Consider the following 18,582-nt stretch of genomic DNA (forward strand, 5'->3'; position numbering starts at 1 on the left):
ATATATATTGTTTTTTTTTTTGATATTGAAATTAATGATGATATTTATTCAACACCCTAAACTCAACTTTAAATATAACCTAAAAGAACAACAGAAAAGAAATCGGGGACAAGTAAATAATAATACAGTGGTACCTCTACTTACAAAATTAAGTGGTTCTGGAAGAAATTTCTTGACTGGAAAATGTTGTAAGTCGAGACACATTTTTCTTGTAAATGCCCTAATCCGTTCCAAGCCCCCCCCAAAGTTAAAACATAAACGTTTTCTAAAGCATAAAAATGCATCAAAATATGTAACAAATACATGCTACAATTAGTAAAACTATCAGAACGCCACATGGCCCGAGGGGTGAATGACGAGGACGCTGCATAGACACATAGCTATCTATCTACACACATAGACACATTCGGTCGAGGTCCCTCTTAGCCAATGGTCTGTCAGGAAGATGGTAGTTAATAGCCAATAGTAGAGCAGCTATAAGTATGTTGCGTTCAGGAACTTCGGAGCTGCCAGTAGCCACCCAAACTGTATTTTCACCTTTCGTATCTTGAAATTTATTTCGTAACAAGAGGTAATATTTTCCTCTTAAGGCGTTTCGTAACTTGAAAATTTCATATGAACAGACGTTCGTAAGTAGAGATACCACTGTATATTAACTCATTCACTCCCAAAGACGTATTTAAACGTCTTTTCAGATTTGGTCCAGAATTGGCTGGTACTGAGTGAGTCAAAAATAAAGCGCTGCGGGTACCTCCCACAAGCTGAGAAACACGCACGACCAGTGACGCGACCCGTATGTCTGAAACACGCTGCACCCTGTGGTTCGACATCAGTTGCAATACTCGCGCAAGCCCCGGTTGATCATGGAGGCATATGCTCAGGCAGGTGCACTCGATATGTTTCAAGTCCAGGAACAACTCCACACACCGACCCTTCATCATTAAACCAGTCAAGGGCAATCAGAAACAGACGGTATTTCCGCACACACTGACCATTTATTTATTTGCCACAAATAGTGAAAAAAAAGTATTTGAGTCCCCCAATCCATGATTCCGTTAACTTTGACTATAATATGAGTGATCTTATATCCACCCATCCATTCATCCATCTGTGTGCTGGAGCCTATCCCAGCTGTCTCTGCTTTTCGTGTCCTTATTGAATTCCCTAGCACTGGTCCATCTGACTTCACAGAGGCCAAAGCAGCCGACTTTCAGATTGTCCATCTCAGCTAGCATGTTGTCCAACTCGGCAGTCTGAAAGAGTGGATATTCCACACTGTGATGGGAGTTGTCTTGGAGCGGACATCCTTGGCGTTGACAACTACCATTTTGGTGTTGGTTGGAGTTGCTGTTGTTGCTGTCACTGCAGTGACTTGGTGACGATCCCGAAGGTCGCGCAGCGCTACGAAATGCAACCCCCCCCCCGGTTTGAATGTCGTTACTGGGAGCGCATCATCACATAATTAAATAAAATGTAATAAATGAAACAATTCAGACATCATGATTTAATGCTGCAATTCAATTTGTTTTACTGCTCCTTCTGGGTTAACTGCCAGGCATGCAGACACAAATGAAGAAGAATAGTCCTTATACTGTGACTGTAAATGATTCAGAAAGCAGCTACACTATTCATCATTTTTTTGTAGAGGATAAAGAATATATGATGAGGTAACATTTTTAATTCAGTTGGAAGACGCTTGTTTTCATAGTTGGCGTGGAGAGGACACACGCTGCGTGGTTGAACGTGACTCTTTGCCGCGCCGCCAAAGCACTCACTATCATACCTAACCAGCCCACCAAAGTCTCTGGCAAAGGTGGTCGCAATTATGGACGCTATCTTGTGCCAACCTCTACCGTCATGCCGCGGCTCACGTAGGCCCTGCCCGACGCCGCTACTTGTGCGACTTGATGTATTGTCTCGCTGTTTGCGTCCCTTTTAAATTAATTGCAGCTTTATCGCTCCCCGAGCCTGCCGAGAGCATAATAGTTTAAAAGTAGCGTGGATTGTATTCAAACAAAACAATTAAAGGCTCCTTGTTTTCCTGTCTGCGTTTATCTCTGGACGAGATTTTTTTTTTTTCGTGGCAAGCGCTGCTTTTATCTGGAATACAATAGAATTAATCATGAACTAAAATGTCCTTTTATATTGAGTCCTGATATAATAATCATTCTTCTCATTTTGGACTTAGCCACTATATTTTACGGTGAAAAATTGGCATTGAATGCACCAGGATTGAAGATTCTGGAGGCAAGTTTTGAGAATTTTATCTTTTATGGCCAATCATCAAACTTTGACGCCAAGCTTCAAATGCAAGCTGTGAAGAAAACTCACAAATTTTGCAATTGATTTGACTTGGTGTTTGTAAGCCTTAACTGGAACTGCATAATTTGAAAGAAAAGTATTTTATAATTATAATTAGATATTGGGTGGGTTCTTCATTGTTATTCGGAAATCCTGTCATGATGGACATCAAACTGGATTTCGTGTGCGTGCTGATATTTTTATGCTACCAGCAAACAAAACAACCAAACTCTAATGTCCTTAAAAGAGTGTTTGCATCGTGTTCCTGCAGATTCAACCAACGTAAAATACACCCAAAATAGTTGAAATTCAGCGGGTCTCTTTGAAACTGGCTGCAATAAATTATTAATTTAAAAAAAAAATACATAATGAGTGCCGGGGCTCCATTTGTGAAGGTGAGGGAGGATTTGGCTTTGAACTACAATGTGGTAAAGAAATATATTTTTATTTTTTTTCCCCAGCCCCCCCATCCATCAGCTGGTATTGTTAAAGGGATATTAACATGGGGTGCGCCTTCTGGGCTTTAAATCTATTTTCAAGCGCGTTGCTTATCCGCGATACATTCCAAACTATTCCGATGCGCATCGCACTGATGTAATATCGCTGCATTAGGAGATGCCTTCCGGTGCTGAAGCATAACTTGCACAGAGATCAAATGCAACAATGACACCGCTCAATCCGTGGGATGCAATCATCAGCAAAAAAAAAAAAATTGAGAGAATGCCCTGAACGTATCGTGCTTGTGTGTGTGTGTGTGTGTGTGTGTGTGTTTGTGCGTGTGCGTGTGCGTGCGTGCGTGCGTGTTTCCAAATATTTGGTGATCAAACACCGAGAAATGGTCCCGATTTAGCCCAATTGCGCTCAGCCTGCATGCATGTGCGTGTCAGTCTGCTACCATCCCCAGTCAAATACGTCTTTGTCTTGTAGCCGTGCCAAGCGGTTCAAAGTGGCACACATCAAGGTAAATCCCGTCGACTGTTGTCAACGTCGGCGTCGTTTGAAGGAGGCAGCCCACACTTGCGCGACAATGCGCTCCTCAAAAAGGAATGTGGCAGCTTGGGAAACTCACATCCTGCGTGTAAAACCACGTTTGTTTTAGCTGCGAGGAAGCTAAATGGACATAATTAAAAAGTAATGTACAGTGGTACCTCTACTTCCGAACGCCTCTTCATATGAAATTTTCAAGTTATGAAACACCTCAACAGGACAATATTGCCTCTTGTTAGGAAAGAAATTTCTAGATACGAAAGGTAAAAATGCAGTATGGGCTGCTACACACAGCTCCGAGTTTCCTGAATGCAACATACTTATAGCTGCTCTGCCATTGGCTACTCCCGAACATCATCCTGGCATCCCATTGGCTAAGAGGGACCTCTATCGTATGTATCTATGCGTGTAGATAGATTGATAGATGTTTATGCAGCGTCCTCGTCATTCGCCCCTCGGGCCATGATAGTTTTACGTAAATGCGAATCACCCAGAAAAAGTGTTCACCAGTCGGGCGATCACTCACGATGCTGATGTTTGCCTTGGACATTTTGGAAGGATTTTTCAAAGCCGACAAAAGCAAACGTCCTTGGATCAGTTCTTGACAAAACACCTGGAAAAAAACGCTTGTGAGAGAGAACATGAACTAAAGAGGGCAAAAAACGATAAGGACGCAGTTAAAAGTTAAATGATCATCATTTTTATTCTTTACTCGCCTTTGTTTTTTTACATAATGCACAACTTTCATTTATTGTGCAATAATCTAATTTGTAACATGTATTTGTTCCATATTTTGATGCATTTTTATGCTTTAGGAAACATTTATGTCTGAATTTTTGGGGGGCTTGGAATGGATTAGGGCATTTACATGGAAAACGCGTCTCTACTTACAAAATTTTCTTGTTCAGAAATTTCTTCCGGAACCAATTAATTTTGTAAGTAGAGGTACCACTGTATAGTTTTCACTATTATTTTGCCCTCGGCCAAAAAGATAGGGCAAGCCGCATTTTAGGTTGAAGTAGTCATTGCAGCATCATTTCAAAACCTTTCCAGGTGTCCTCCAAAGAGTAGCTTCTCGAGGAAATGTCAGCGGAAAAACGTGTGATTAATTACACCACCCGAATGTCACACGTCATACAAACAGTAATCACCTAATCGAATAAAATTTAAAAGAATCAAACTGTTTTTTCCGTCACATGGTGTTACCTGAATGGCCATTGTTCTACCCATTCTGTTGTGCCTGCCTTGGCCACCGGGGGGCATTATGAGACAGACAGACAAATGGAAACGCTTTTCATTGAGATGTCTCAACTCCTCTCAGCTCATCAGCACGGTATTAATATTAGTTGTTCTTCGCAGGGCATAAAGAATATATGACTGTGAGTCCTCTTTATCTTGTCTGTCGACATGTATTGTTTGTTTACTCTGCTGCTGAAAGGGTAATAGCACTGCAACGTAGATGCTATTTAGCATTAGCATTGCACTAGTAGCCTGAAAGCTTTAACTATGAGGTTGTTTCAAACATACCAGCAGTTTGTTTGGAAGTGGCATTAAACAGCTTGTAGCCTCTTATTGGGAAAGTGTTCCCCATTTGCAGAAACTGAAATTAATATTTTCAAGGAATAAAGGAAGATATGTTTCCAAACAAACCGCAAATAAGTGAATTTGTAATTCCGAATATACTGCGGTTCACTGTGTTCATTTTCCCAAGCCAAACTTGAATGGCTGTGCCTTAATTCTCGATGGCGTGCTTGTAAACAGTCGTACAAAGGTGAAAGCAAACAATCAAACTTGTTATTGTATCCTGATCCCTTCTCGGTGGCCACCGCCACCATCCCAGGAACTGCACTTGATCCTGACATTTGTTTAACATTAATCATCCCTCACTTTTTTTTTCCACCGCTGTTGTTTGAACATGGCCATCTGCTTCTCCATCCGTTTTTTTTTTTCTTCTTCCCTACGTCCATTTTCTAATCCGCTTATCCTCACGAGGGTCGCGGGCATGCTGGAGCCTATCCCCGCTCTTTTCGGGCAGTAGGCAGGGGACACCCTGAACCGGTTGACGAACAAACATCCACGCTCGCACAATCACATCTAGTGACAATTTAGAGTGTTCCATTAATCTACCGTGCATGTTTTTTTGGGGGAATGTGGGAGAACCCGTACTACCCAGAGAAAAGCCACACAGGCAGGGGGAGAACATGCAAACTCGCCACATTAAGGAATCGAACCCTATGCTGCTGCACTGTGAGGCGGACATGGATAAGCATCATACCACCTTTTTTCCTTCTACTTTTTCATGATTAAAAAAGTGAAGGGTGTCGTGGAGGCAAACTCTGGCGTCTGGCGAGGAGTGTTCGGACAGATAAGCCTCGCCGGATTGTCGTCGACTGCCGGAACACGCGACACCTTCCAGAACTACTTACTGCCGGCACAAGCAGGCGTGACGGCATAAATATATCTCCATTTTTACAGCGAGTGACCGTGAGAGAGTTTCAGTCGGTTCTCGCCAGCGTTTTTGTCCAAACGTATCGATGCACGTCAAAGACTGCCAGCGTGATAGCCATTAGTCGCTGGAGCCCACCAGGGGGATGCGACGTGACTTGTGACAGCATGCTGTGCTGGGTCTCGCAATCGGGACAGGAAACAAGTGTCATAGTTTTAATTGGCCCTTTGATAAGCCACTCCCTCTCAGAAACACTTTTTTTGCTCTTTTGGTTGAACGATAAGGCTGTGCGATCGTTTTTCCCTCTTTTGTCACTATTTTATCTGTTCCAGTGTCGACAATGTTTTCATCCATTCATTTTCTGTTGTTAGTAGTAAGGCCCGAACGATTAAAAAAAAAAAATAATAATAATAATCTATCTTTCTCGGGCGGCCCGGTGGTCCAGTGGTTAGCGCGTCGACCTCACAGTGCAGATGTCATATATATATATATATATATATATGTGCATATTTTCTATACATAAAAAAAAAAAAAAATCCTTTATTGTAGGCACAGGTCCATAATACAAGCAAAAGAGAAAGAAAAGAAACTGAAAGGAAAGCATAAAAGATAAGATCCAAAACGGTACATATTATAATGTACACAAAGTATGGCGTCAATGCAGTCTGGCCTCATAAGTAAAGCTCCAGCAACTTTTCGCTGGGCTGACCAGGGTGTCGATTTATATTGTTCTCTGACTTCTCCAGGCATCAGATTCTTTATTTATTTATTAAAAAAAAAAAAAAAAACATTTAGGGCAATTTTGTAAGCAATGATCATGTAAAACAAGCATCTCAAGGCACCGCTGCAGAACGTTTACATTGCTGCTGTTTCGGTGAGCAAAAGAGCTCCAATTTACTCTGTCAACGATACCGTTGCTCCTATGAGCGGACGGAATTACAGTTTGTTTTGTTTTCTTTTATTTTCCCCCGACGGGAAAGCCAAGGTGTCTATTGAAGGGAGGCATTTATTTGTCTGACCTGGTTGACACACCTGGCCATGGTGCTGGGAGGAGTTAAAATCTTGTCATCTCGTGCTAGCGGGTGGTTGACCAGGGGGTGTCAAGAATAGAGGACAGAAATGATGGCTTTGGATTCTTTCCAGTCAGAATAAGAAAAAGCCTCGCAATGTCAGTCACACTAATCGTCTGCTCTCGTATCCATCTGCAATCTCTTGCAAAATTCGTCTCTTCAGCTGGAGATAAGCCTGAAATGGACCGCATTTATGCCCGATGGCGGGCAGGAAAAAGAAGTCTGCCGTAAATCCTGCCAAATGAGGGTACAAGTGTGCAAGAAAGCATGAGAGAAATTGTCACTGAGGCTAACAAATTGCATTCGAGAAGGGCAATGCGGTTTGATGGAAAATGATGAAATACACTTTGGCAAGAAAAAAAACCCATTGAAATGCTACTTTTGCAAAGAATTGTTGACAAAAATAATTAAGAAAAAAATTGCAATTTCACATGAAGAAATTGCTGCGAGAATAAATTAATATGACGGGGGGGGGGGACGGTCCTAAAAAACATTTTACCGTTATCCGAGGACAGTCGTCATCGTAAAAGAAAAGTTCGAATTTTACCAAGAATAAAGTGGCGAAAGTAAAATTTGTTATCTTTGTCGTATTATGACAGGGATGTCAAACTCATTTTTGGCGAGGGCCATATTTTAGTTGGAGGGCCGTTATGACTGACACCATATGAAGGAGTAACTGTAGCTTCAACTACTGTTTACGTTACTGTCATGAGGGGTTTGGCAACAAGAAAATACTAAGAATATATCTCTTATTTATTAAATATGAGAATTTAAAATTTTGGGACATTTTAGAAAAGATCATGGAAGTTGACATGTTTGAGCTGCTCTCGCAGGCCACATAAAATGAAGTAGCGGGCCAGATCTGGCCCCCCGGGCCTTGAGTTTGACACCTGTGTATTATGACAAGAATAAAGTTGAAAGATTCCAAGCAAAAAAATCGAATGTAACGATGTTATTATTCGGAGAGTAAAGTCGTACTATTACAAGACAAAGTTCCGATTTCATGACGATAAGGTCGCCTTACGACAGAGAAAAGTAAAATGTTACTTAAATGAAGTCACAAATAGTCCAAGAAAAAGAAAATTGACCTGAAATTCATTGAGAATCAAATTTATCATTTCTGAGTTGTTTCTCTAAAAAATGTAAGGTTAGGCTCAAAACCTGCCAACCGTCTTCTCGTCATTTCATTGCACTTCCTGGACTCGATGATGTCCCTAAAATTCTGTCCCAAGCTGCATTCAAGGACCGCTCGCTTTGGGACTCCTCGAATCTTTGTGATGTTCTCGAAAGGTGTTGCGTATGTTTTTTTTTTTTTTTTCACGACATTTTGGACACTCCGTGCTGGCTCTTGTTTTTTTCTCTCCTTTTTTTGTTCTCCCCTTCACATTGCCACCTCCAGCTGTCACACAGAGGGACAATAGAGGAGAGGTGGGGGTGCTCTCTGAATGGGAAAAAATAAACTGGAGAGCACCCCCCGCACCCCCTCCCCTCCTCATTACTCGAAGCGCCACCTCCACCTCCCTCCCCAAAGACTCGTCATCTGCATTTGACAGGACCCCTGTTCTCCTCTCTTCACCGCCCCTTTTCTTTCTCTGTACTCTCCATAATCCTCCTCTCTCTCCTCTCTCTGCTAAGTGCAGCTGTTGCTCTCCATTGGAGAGAACTTAAAAAAAAAAAACACGCTGATTGCTAATTAGGATAGCATTTTAGCTCAAAAATGTGCACTTTTTCTTCTTTTAGATGCATGCAGATATGAGAGGTGTTTGAATAATTACGCACAGTATGCGGGGTTGTTGCGTTGGATTTTTACACGCATCTCTCAAACTCGTGTTTGAAGTGTGGTGGGACGTAACGAAGCGCAAATAGTTCAGGAGATTTTTTTTTTTTTTTTTTAAGTATAAAGCGTCGGGCAGAATCTGGGTCTCGCCAAACGAATCACTTTTCATGAGACCCCAAAACAGCATGTTTGCACAACAATTGACATTGCATCGTCAAAGGAGGCAAGCCATTTTCAACACTCGGATTGGTCAAAAATTCGTCAAACTAACTCCAACACATTTGATGTTATCTACAAAAATGGAGTTCCGTTCTCTGACGTAACCAGTTTATGCACAGGTTGGAATGTGCAATATTTTGTTATTTTGACTTCCAGCAGCTCCTTTATTTTGTTCTTCTACTTCTTCCTTTCATATATTTGCTGCTGTGAATTAGGAATTCCTCCATTGCGAGACTAATAAAAGTTATCTTATCTTATCTTATCTTATCTTATCTTATTCTATCGCTAACCTACAGTAAAGCAGTAATAAAATCTACGGCTGCGTTTTTTTAAAATGGCAAATTCTACCGATTAGCCAGTTGAGTAAGCGGTTAAAAATCGATTGTTTATTTAACACCGGTAGCTGTTGTATGAATGTGCTTATGTGTTTTTCTTATTTGTTCAATAGAGCATCTATGTCTATCCTTGACCATTTGCTTGGCCATTACAGTAAGTCCGAACTAGCAATGGTATGCTATGTTAAATTAGCTAACATCAATATGTTACCTTCTGGGTCGGCAACGGTAGATATGCTGTGGCCTTCTATGGGGGAATTGTTGATTTGTGTTGAAGCTACGAATCAGAAAGAAGACATACATGTAGATTCACTCATTTTGCATTTTTCGTTCAACGGTTGGCAATGTTAGCAAAGCTAAGGGAGCGCGTAGCTAGCACTTCAACGGCAACATGCTACATCATTTTTGATTCTTCGCAGTACAAGCACTACGTAAGTTAAAAAAGGAAACTTCTGTGCAGAAATGATGGTCATTTTTTTTCTTTTGTACTTTGTAGAATTCAGTCTGTACTTGGTTACTTATGATAGGAACTGGAGTGTCTGTACTTCTGCTTGAGTCTGAGTACTTTTAACACCTCTGGATTTGAATGCAAAAAAAAAAATGGAAAAAAGATAAGGTGCCACTTTTGAAGAATCATGCAGGCTCTTCCCTAGAAAAAAAAAGAAGAAGAAGCCTGAGAAAACAGCACAGCAAACACAGAGACCCCCGGTCGCTCAACAAATGAGCGACGAGCCCCAGGGTCCATTCACAACCCCAAACCCCCTCCGGCCCCCCACCCACCCACCTCAGCCCGCAAGCCTATTAGCCAAGCATCGCTCCTCCGACATTCACCGTCGACAACATGTGGAGGTGTCGCCATGGCAACCCTTGGATATGACATGTGCGACCGACGGAGGGGGGCTGGATCCAAGGAGGGGCTCAGCCTTAACCCAAAAAAAAAAAAAAAAAGAGAAGGAAAAAAATGATTGAGGCGAGAAAAGAAGGAGATCAGCACCTCCCCGTCTCTTTTCATCAGGACGGCGGCGGTGGTGAATGGACTCGCTCTTCGGGGGCTTCTGCACATTCTTCCGCGGCTCGGAGAATCAGGCGGGCATATCCCGCATTCTTCTCTCCTTTTTCCAATGCCCCCCTTTTTTTCTGGCTCCTTTGTTGAGACCCTCACTGGGGAACTTTTTTTTTTTTTTCGTGTGCCGGTGGGGGTTAGGGAGTGGGCGGCCCGGGGACGCATAAACGTGCCTCGGAGCCACGACCGGCGTCAGTGTGTAGTAAGCGCCTCTGGAATACAAGAAGACGCCATCTATCCTGCCCTGCGACATGGATTACGGTAACTATTATTATCGTTCCCGCCTGATCTATTCTGCACGTCGTGTGTGAAATTTTGCATCCCGCCGAGGAACGACGCTGAAAACTTGTGAACATCACGTTGTGTTGATGCGATTCCCCGCGAACATCCCCTCGCTCCAATCCCCCCGCACCCCCGCCACCACCATTTATTTGGGGTGTGTAGCTTGCGCAAATGCAACCATGGTTTTTTTTTATTTTTTTAAATTATTATTTTATTTTTTTTGCAAATCTGCCCACAAGGGAGTTTTAGTCCAGATCGTTTTCGTGGAATTACGTCAAACAGCACAAATTCAGATTGTTTTTCCTCCCTGTGTGAGTTCATTTATTGCCTAGAATTCATCATTTTAACCCATGAGTGAATAAAAGTAACTATCCAGTGTATTGAATGACCGCATGTGACATTGCCACATAGAATTTTTTTGCGCTAAAAAGACAATTTTGGCATGCGTCAACGCACCACAGCCTGACCTTTCCTCTCCCTTCATTTGGATAATCCAAGGCACTCCCTCCCCCCCAAAAAATCCATCTCGCCCAGGTCTTTTTCTTTCGATTGACTTAATTTAACACACGGGCAGGATGTGAACGGCCGGGACACATGCGAAGGGAAGGATGTGCTTTTATTGATTTGATTGGGCTTTTACACAAGCTTCATTGGTAGACGTAAATGTTCGCTCTTGATTGAACTTTTGAAGCTTTTTTGCCACGCATCCCCTTTGACATCCAGTTGGTGCACCCCCTCCTTAAAAAAAAAAAAAAAAGACAACGAAAATATTCAGTATCACACAGCCTTTTCCAAATATGATTCGGTCATGAAGCAACCCTTTGAGAACAAAAAAATATATAATTTGGGAGTCTTTCCCATAAAATTGAAGATACGCACCCCTCCAGGGAAAAATATCCAACCAAACAAACAAAAAATCATTTAGGAAAATTGAAACATTCGTTTTTATTCTTTCCAGAACGTCTTCAGCCATAATCCACATCCCCAAAAAACTCCTTTGCATGATTTAAGCATCCAGTCTAATGGAGTATTTCTTTATCATTTGAAGCCACGCACATCCTTGAATATCATGTTGGCACACCCCCTAAAAAAAAAAAAAAAAAAAAAATTCAACCATCCAAACCTTCAGTCAAATGTACTTTTTTTCAATTTAAGACAAAAACTAATTTGGAAGTCTTTTTAAACCACACACTTCAACATCCAGATCAGGTTAACATGCCCCCCTCAAAAAAAAAAAATTAAAAAACAATGTATTTGGAAGATCGAAGCATTCGGCCTAATGGAATCCTCCAAAGCTATGAAGCCACAAACCGGCCTTTCCTACAAATAATAATTCTAATTTTGAGGATCCTTCCAAAAATCTTCTGCCTTCATCATCTAGTCATAGGTGGCACACCCCCTACCCTACCCGCAGGCATCTTTTTTTTTTTTTCTTTTATCTGAGTTTGCTTCACCCTCTCTCCACTTTTTGAATCCCCGCACACCCCCGGTGGGTACATTTTGTTCTCCAAAGACTAAATTGCTGTTCGATCTTGAAGATACTTACAGCTCACATTGCAGTTGCTTTTGCCAAACCGGGCGGGGGGAAAAAAGGAATAATGGTTTGGCGAAGTAGAATTGAGTCTTATCCCCCCCGCGATACAGTGATTTGTTTTCTTCATATATTTCTGATATCAGAGAGCATTATCATGGCTAACGCTCTCAGTGGAAATGTTGGCGTTTGGATGTGCACTGCCCCCCCCTCAGTCTGATCCTCTTCAAACGGCGAGCAGTCAGCGGCCGTCTGGCCCACCGTCGGAAAAAAAAACTCTTAAAACCATCGAGCCGCAAGGTCAAGCAAGAAGCGTCATTTCTTTTTCCAACCTGCTCTGACTTGATTTCGCCTCATTTTGACCATCAGGGTAAATTTCAGCCACATCTTTCAATGTTAGGAGCCTTCTCCATATCGTTACTGAGTTTTTTTGTTTGTTTTGTTTTTCGGGTCACAATGTGGTGATTTGGCAGACGTTGTGTGTCTTTGGGTGTCTTGTCTCGTTACGAATCTCCTCAATTGGTGCTTTCGATGATGCTGTTAGAATCGGGATCCGTTGGTATTTGTCGCGACAAGCAAAAGGCCACGAATGGATCACTTAATCGGCATACGTGTCGGACCTTTCTGCCGGGCTTTTCTAAAAATGTTAAAACACCGCAGCAACCGCCAAAACGAGGTTGTCAACGAAGGCGTCAGGTTATGTCATCAAAGTAAGACGTCACGTCATCGTATTGCAGTGGAAATGAGCTTTGGTTTTGAGACTTGGTGAAGCAGCATGTGGCTCATTGCCCGGCGTAACTAAAAAAAATTGTATAGAATGGAGCAATTGTATGTTTGTGATCACGTGGCATTTCATTTTCGGGTGTTATTTGCGCTACCGTGCCACTCATCGGACCTTGTGTGCCTGCTATATAAAATTTCTCTTCTTTTGTATGTTTGTACTCACAATGTGGCTCATTTTAGCGGAGCAAGGGAGCAGTTCCTGAGCTAGCTAGCCATAAGTCTTTGTGTTTCGAAACTAAGCAATTTCTACTTTTTCAAGGATTGAAACAATTGTATGTTTGGTGATCATATGTCGGCTCATTTTAGGGCGTTACTGGAACTGCTATGAAATTTCTCTTTTAAGTCCCTGAACAATCGCATGTTTGTGCTCACGTGACGGCTGGGTTTTTTTGGGGTATGGGTGACAGGACCTGCCGCGTTGTCATGAGACCTTGAACGCTGCATTCAGTGCATCTGCTTGATGCAATTTCCCCTTCTTTTTTTTTTTTTTCCCCTTTCCTGCACCAATAATGATAACCTGATAAGCTGTTCGCTGTAGTAACCGCTGTCCCCGAAAGGGTAAAGTGACTGAACAATTGTATGTTTGTGATCATGTGGCAACTTGCGTAGCATACTTGTGGAAGCATCCTCCATGCTTGTCAAAAGACATTTGTACACTGCATTCCGACATCTTACCGATGCATTTCTTTCTTTTTTAAAGCAAAAACATGACTGAACAATTGCATGTTTCGAATTTTGAGGCGACTCGTTTCAGTATCTAGTGTGACAACAGCTGCCATGGTAAAACCTAAGACCGTATGACCTTTAACACTGCATATTGTCCGCTCTTTGCAATCTCTTCTCTACCCTTTTTTCCAGTGGTATTTACAGAAATATAGAGAAACGGGATCCCTGGTTTAACAATCTTATATGTGGCGGCAAAAAAACAATTTCAGATCTTGCCTTCCTCCACCCAACACACACAATCCGTACGATTTTGCGATCCATTGGCGGTGCGCTCGCTTCACATCCTAATCCAGCCAGGAGCTAATTAAACTCACAAGCTTTTAGGCTACCGACCTCTATGCAGCTGCACAGCGACTGGCCTGGCCTTGTCAACTCTAAATGGGATTGTGAATGTCTGTAGTGGGAGGCAGTAGTGGACAAGGGTGGGGGGGGGGGGAAAAAAGGGGGCTTGTCTCAATGCACATTATGAGACCGGCATTAGCTGGCTAATTAGTAGGAAGTTGATGGACTGAGCTGGACAAGATGAAGCCCATTTTTGTTCCAAAAGAGAAGCCTTTAAATATGAAAAGAGTAATGGCATGTGGTAAGCATGTATGGTTAAATGATTTCGGGCTTTTATGGCAGCTCCTGAGAGGATTGATTGATTTTTTTTCCTTTTTTTTCCGGGTTGCATGTAGTGCTTTTGTTTGTCGGTAAAGTCCAAAGAGCGAAACATCACTATCCCAAAATATATTCAAATCTTCAAATCAACTATGAACCCTTTCATGCACACTGTAACCTGATAACGCCGTCCCTGAAGGGGTTAAACCTGAATGACACTATATTTAGACACCTTTCCAAATTATGTCAAATGTTATGATTATTTTGTGATTTTTTTTGGGGGGGGGTGATACGCTTCCTGTAGATTCCCTCTCTCTTACTGAAGCATACAGAGCAAAATGATTCAGATTCTGTAAAGCGCGTGTGTCCAACTCAAGGCCCGGGGGCCAGTTCTGGCCCGCCACATCATTTTATGTGGGCCGCAAAAGCAAATCAAACATGTCCCCTTCAATAACGCTTGCTAAAATCTGAACCAAAATTTTGAGCTGTTCGAAACAATAAACAATGTTGCGATCTTGCCTGCATTTTTTTATAACATTATGACAGTAACTTTCAACAATAGTTGAACAAACGATTGTTGTGTGCTGGATACGTAATAATATGGGGCGGGGATGAAACATTGATGTGGTTTCACAGTCATAACAACCCTCCGCGGGCAACTGTAACTACAACTTCAGTCCTCGTTTGTTTCTATGAGGGTTTTCGAAATGCTTTCGATGGCCGCAGATTTTTCATCTGTGCTGTACCGTTTGGACCGTGACGCTTCCGGCTTTTGTGTCGTCCGCAGAGGGGAAGCCTGAGCCACATCCCGGTGGTGAAGGAGACCCGGGTGGAGTCGGGCCAGCTGGCGATTCTCTCGGTGCTGTGCGTGCTCATCATCCTGGTGGTGCTGGTGGTGTCGGCCACCTTCTTCTGTGTGCGCCAGCAATCCCACCTGCACATGAAAGAGAAACTCTCCGGCTTGGGCACTGACACGAGCAGCGATGCCACGGCAACCTATCAGGTTTGGAGACGCCCCCCCCCACCTCTTGACGTTTGCCGTTAGCCAATTGGGAGCCAGCATGCTCGAGCTCGAATCTGCCACTGGACAGGCACACGCGCGCTCAGCCTCATTTTTGTCCATGATTTAGCATTTCCCTTTTCTACTCCACATTGAAAATGAGGGGATGATTGTTATTCATTACAATTGTGTATTTCTAACTCATGGTCAAGTTCGAAATTAAGAAAAGAAAATCTGGTTAAACTGTAAAATATTTCCTCAAGAGCTATTCAGCAGCGTACGATAAAACTGAGAATGTGAAAGAACATGATATACTGTAAAATTATGATTCCAATCAATTGCCCCTCCCTCCCCAATTAAAAAAAAAGGGGCTTTTAGCTAACATTTAGTTCGGGCAAAGGCATCATAAAATATAAACATCGCACAGGTGCAACAATGGGCGGCCCTGTGGTCGACTGGTTAGCACGTCGGCCTCACAGTGCAGAGGTGCCGGAGTTCGATTCCGGCTCCGGCCTTCCTGTGTGGGGTTTGCATGTTCTCCCTGTGCCTGCGTGGGTTTTCTCCGGGTACTCCCACATTCCAAAAACATGCCTGGCAGGTTAATGCAACACTCTAAATTGTCCCAAGGTGTGATTGTGAGTGCGAATGGTTGTTCATTCATGTGTGTGCCCTGCAATTGGCTGACGACCGGTTCAGGGTGTCCTCCGCCTATGACCTGAAGACAGCTGAGATGGGCTACAGGGTGCCCGCGACCCGTGAAACTACTTTCTAAAACAAATGTTGTATGCAACTATAATGCTCTCATTTGCAGTGATTTTTAAATCAGGGGTTTTATACCATCTAAAAAAAAAGTACTAACTCTCCAACTTCCACCATCTTCATTATATTCAAGTAGTAGACATCAAGGTTAATCAAAAACAAAACTGAACTTTTTTTTTTGTTAATTTTAAAAGTTTAATTGAATTTTATATTACTTCCAGTCACTCTTTTGTCAGGAACAGTTTGATCAGCAACACTGCACTTCATTTTTGAATAAATGCTTCACTAATAATTCAAGTGAAATGTATGGCACATCGAGGTTACATTTAAAAAGCAAACCTCAATGAACATTTAAAAACAAGCAGTTCTTCAAAGCAAGCGTATTGAACTTAAAAAGTTGAACACAACAAAGCCGTACTTAGAGTAGGTTGTGAATGAGAATCACCGCCTTAAATAATTGAACCTTCACAGATTCAGAGCAGCATCGAAATTGCGGCAGCGGGAAAATTACCTCCAGCATAAAAAGCACCGAGATCTGTCTCTGTATGGAGAGACTGTCCGCAATCAAATCCAATTCATCTTTCACAACAGCTGCAGCTGTAACATAGCACTTTCCAGAACATGGAACATAAAATCACATAAAGTCATACAACAGAATACATCACGTAAAAATGCACCAAAAAAAAACAACACTTCATCGTTTTACCATCCTACACACTCTAACCACCTAAAAATAAGTCATGTATTTGAACACAAAAATGCAAATTGAAAAATATATTCCAAAACATTGTATGCATTGTAGTTTCTTTAAGAGGCTTTATTTACAAATGTGGCTCTTCTCCTGGATTAAGCGTCGTTGGTGGAGTGAACGCTGAACCGCGGACGTGTTAGACGCCCCTCTGACCTATTGCTCCCCCCCAGCCCCCCTCCCTGGGCTTCGGTGGCCAGGGGAAATATTGATTCACCAGGGTGGGGCTCAGCTGTGACCGGTGTGGCACTCAGAACACATTTAGCTTGTGTGACTTGTTAACATTTTCAATATTTAATCAGGTTTACTCTTCCAAAGCTGTTGAAAGAGAAGCATTCAGGAAAGAAAATTTGGAGTTTTTGATCACATATGTCTTGGAAACAACGAAACCATGAGGAGTTTGAAGGCCTGAGTAGCGACAACTGCGAGGTTCCTATTGTTGCTGTCGGTAATATTAGTCGTAGTCATCGATATGGTTTGTGTGGAATCGCATTTTTGACCATATAAACATGAATAAAAAGGCACCAAACTTTGCCCACCCCCGGCAAAAAAAAAAAAATGCTATTTTAAAGTTGCCGTACATGAGTACAAAAAAAGGGATCTGTCGTGCCCACTGCAGACATTTCATTTTGTTTTTGTTTTTTTCATGTGAGCAGTCTAGTGAGAGCACATACTTGCTGTAAGGCCAAAGAACAATAAATAATGAGACATGTCGGGGTTAAGATCTCATGATCACATCCTTTGAAAAGTTAAGTTAAAAAAAAAAAAAACGGAGCAATCGATCGTTAAATAAAGAATAATGTGATGTAAGGTATGTGTAGCCGAGCAACAGCTACGATATGTAACATGACATTAGCGTGCCAGATCTCTGATTATTCCATTGTTTATAAAAAAAAATCATTTTAGTTGACAATCATTTTTGTCATGTGTTTTTTAATCATGAAAATAGCACTCTACTACATTATATTTTACAAAGCTCCACAGCTATTGCTAACTGTTAGCAAGTGAATGGCACTTTGCATTGTTTGTTAGCCTTAAGCTAACCAGATTGTCCTGTGGCAAAGCTGTTGTTTTAAACACACAACATGTCCTTTTGTTTGATGTTGACTTTGACAGTAACCCAACACCCCCAACGAATAATATGTGGAACTCCCGGCCACCACTTGAAACCTCAGTCAAATGTGTCCAAAATGTCCATCCACGGTGCAAGATTGTGGATTATTGATCGTTGTTCTTCACACTTTGACAAGAAACCCGGGTCATAAAAAGCCCGTCGGTATCTCCCCTCCGCACCCAGGCCGGGCTCAGCTCCTTCCCACATTGTAGCAGAGAAGTCGAATGAATTATGAGCTGGACTTGGATGTTGCCCCAAGGCCAAGACTCGGGGCGCCGCTTCATGACTCTAATCATTAAAGTCTTGACGGTGCCGAGAGGAGGGGGAGATGCAGGAGCAGGGGCTTAGCAGGCCCTGCAGCCCTCAGGGAAATATCACGTTGATAGATCAGCGGATAGCGCGTGTTGCCTTCCACAATGCCTTTTCGGAGGCCTCGGCCGTTATTGAGCATGGAAATGAATTCGAAAGGATGTGTCTGGCCGAAAACGGTACACGATGGTTTTTAAAGATTGTGGTGACTTGTAACAGATAAGAAATGAGACAGAGTGTCAGACATAAAATAAGATCGAAAAAGCCTTTATTACTCGTGCGATGGGGAAATTACGTTTTTTTTTTTTTTTTTTAACTGCAGGATACAGAAGTGGCGGGTAAAGACACACAAGAATACGAGTAACAAAGAATGAAATTTGCAGATTTAGTTGTCATTAGATTACGCAGCTTGCGAGCAACATTTTAATTGACAGCTCCTATATACTTGTCAGGTGTACTTGAAGAAACAATCCGGAAAGTAGTCTGCAGCATTGTATGTAGCAACTGTGCACGGATCAATACAATGTATAGG

General features: G+C 42.3%; 1 protein-coding gene across 1 annotated transcript in view; it reads left to right on the forward strand.

The window, feature by feature from the left end:
• The window catches only part of ptprn2 (protein tyrosine phosphatase receptor type N2), a 143,130-nt gene that overhangs the window by 99,824 nt on the left and 24,724 nt on the right, over nt 1–18,582 (forward strand). The window contains exon 14 of the mRNA XM_019876062.1: nt 14,908–15,123. Within this exon, the coding sequence (XP_019731621.1) occupies nt 14,908–15,123 (216 nt within the window). The remainder of the gene's footprint in view (nt 1–14,907; nt 15,124–18,582) is intronic.

Source organism: Hippocampus comes, unplaced genomic scaffold, assembly GCF_001891065.2.
Source record: "Hippocampus comes isolate QL1 unplaced genomic scaffold, H_comes_QL1_v1.1 scaffold60, whole genome shotgun sequence".
Classification (NCBI taxonomy): Eukaryota; Metazoa; Chordata; class Actinopteri; order Syngnathiformes; family Syngnathidae; genus Hippocampus; species Hippocampus comes.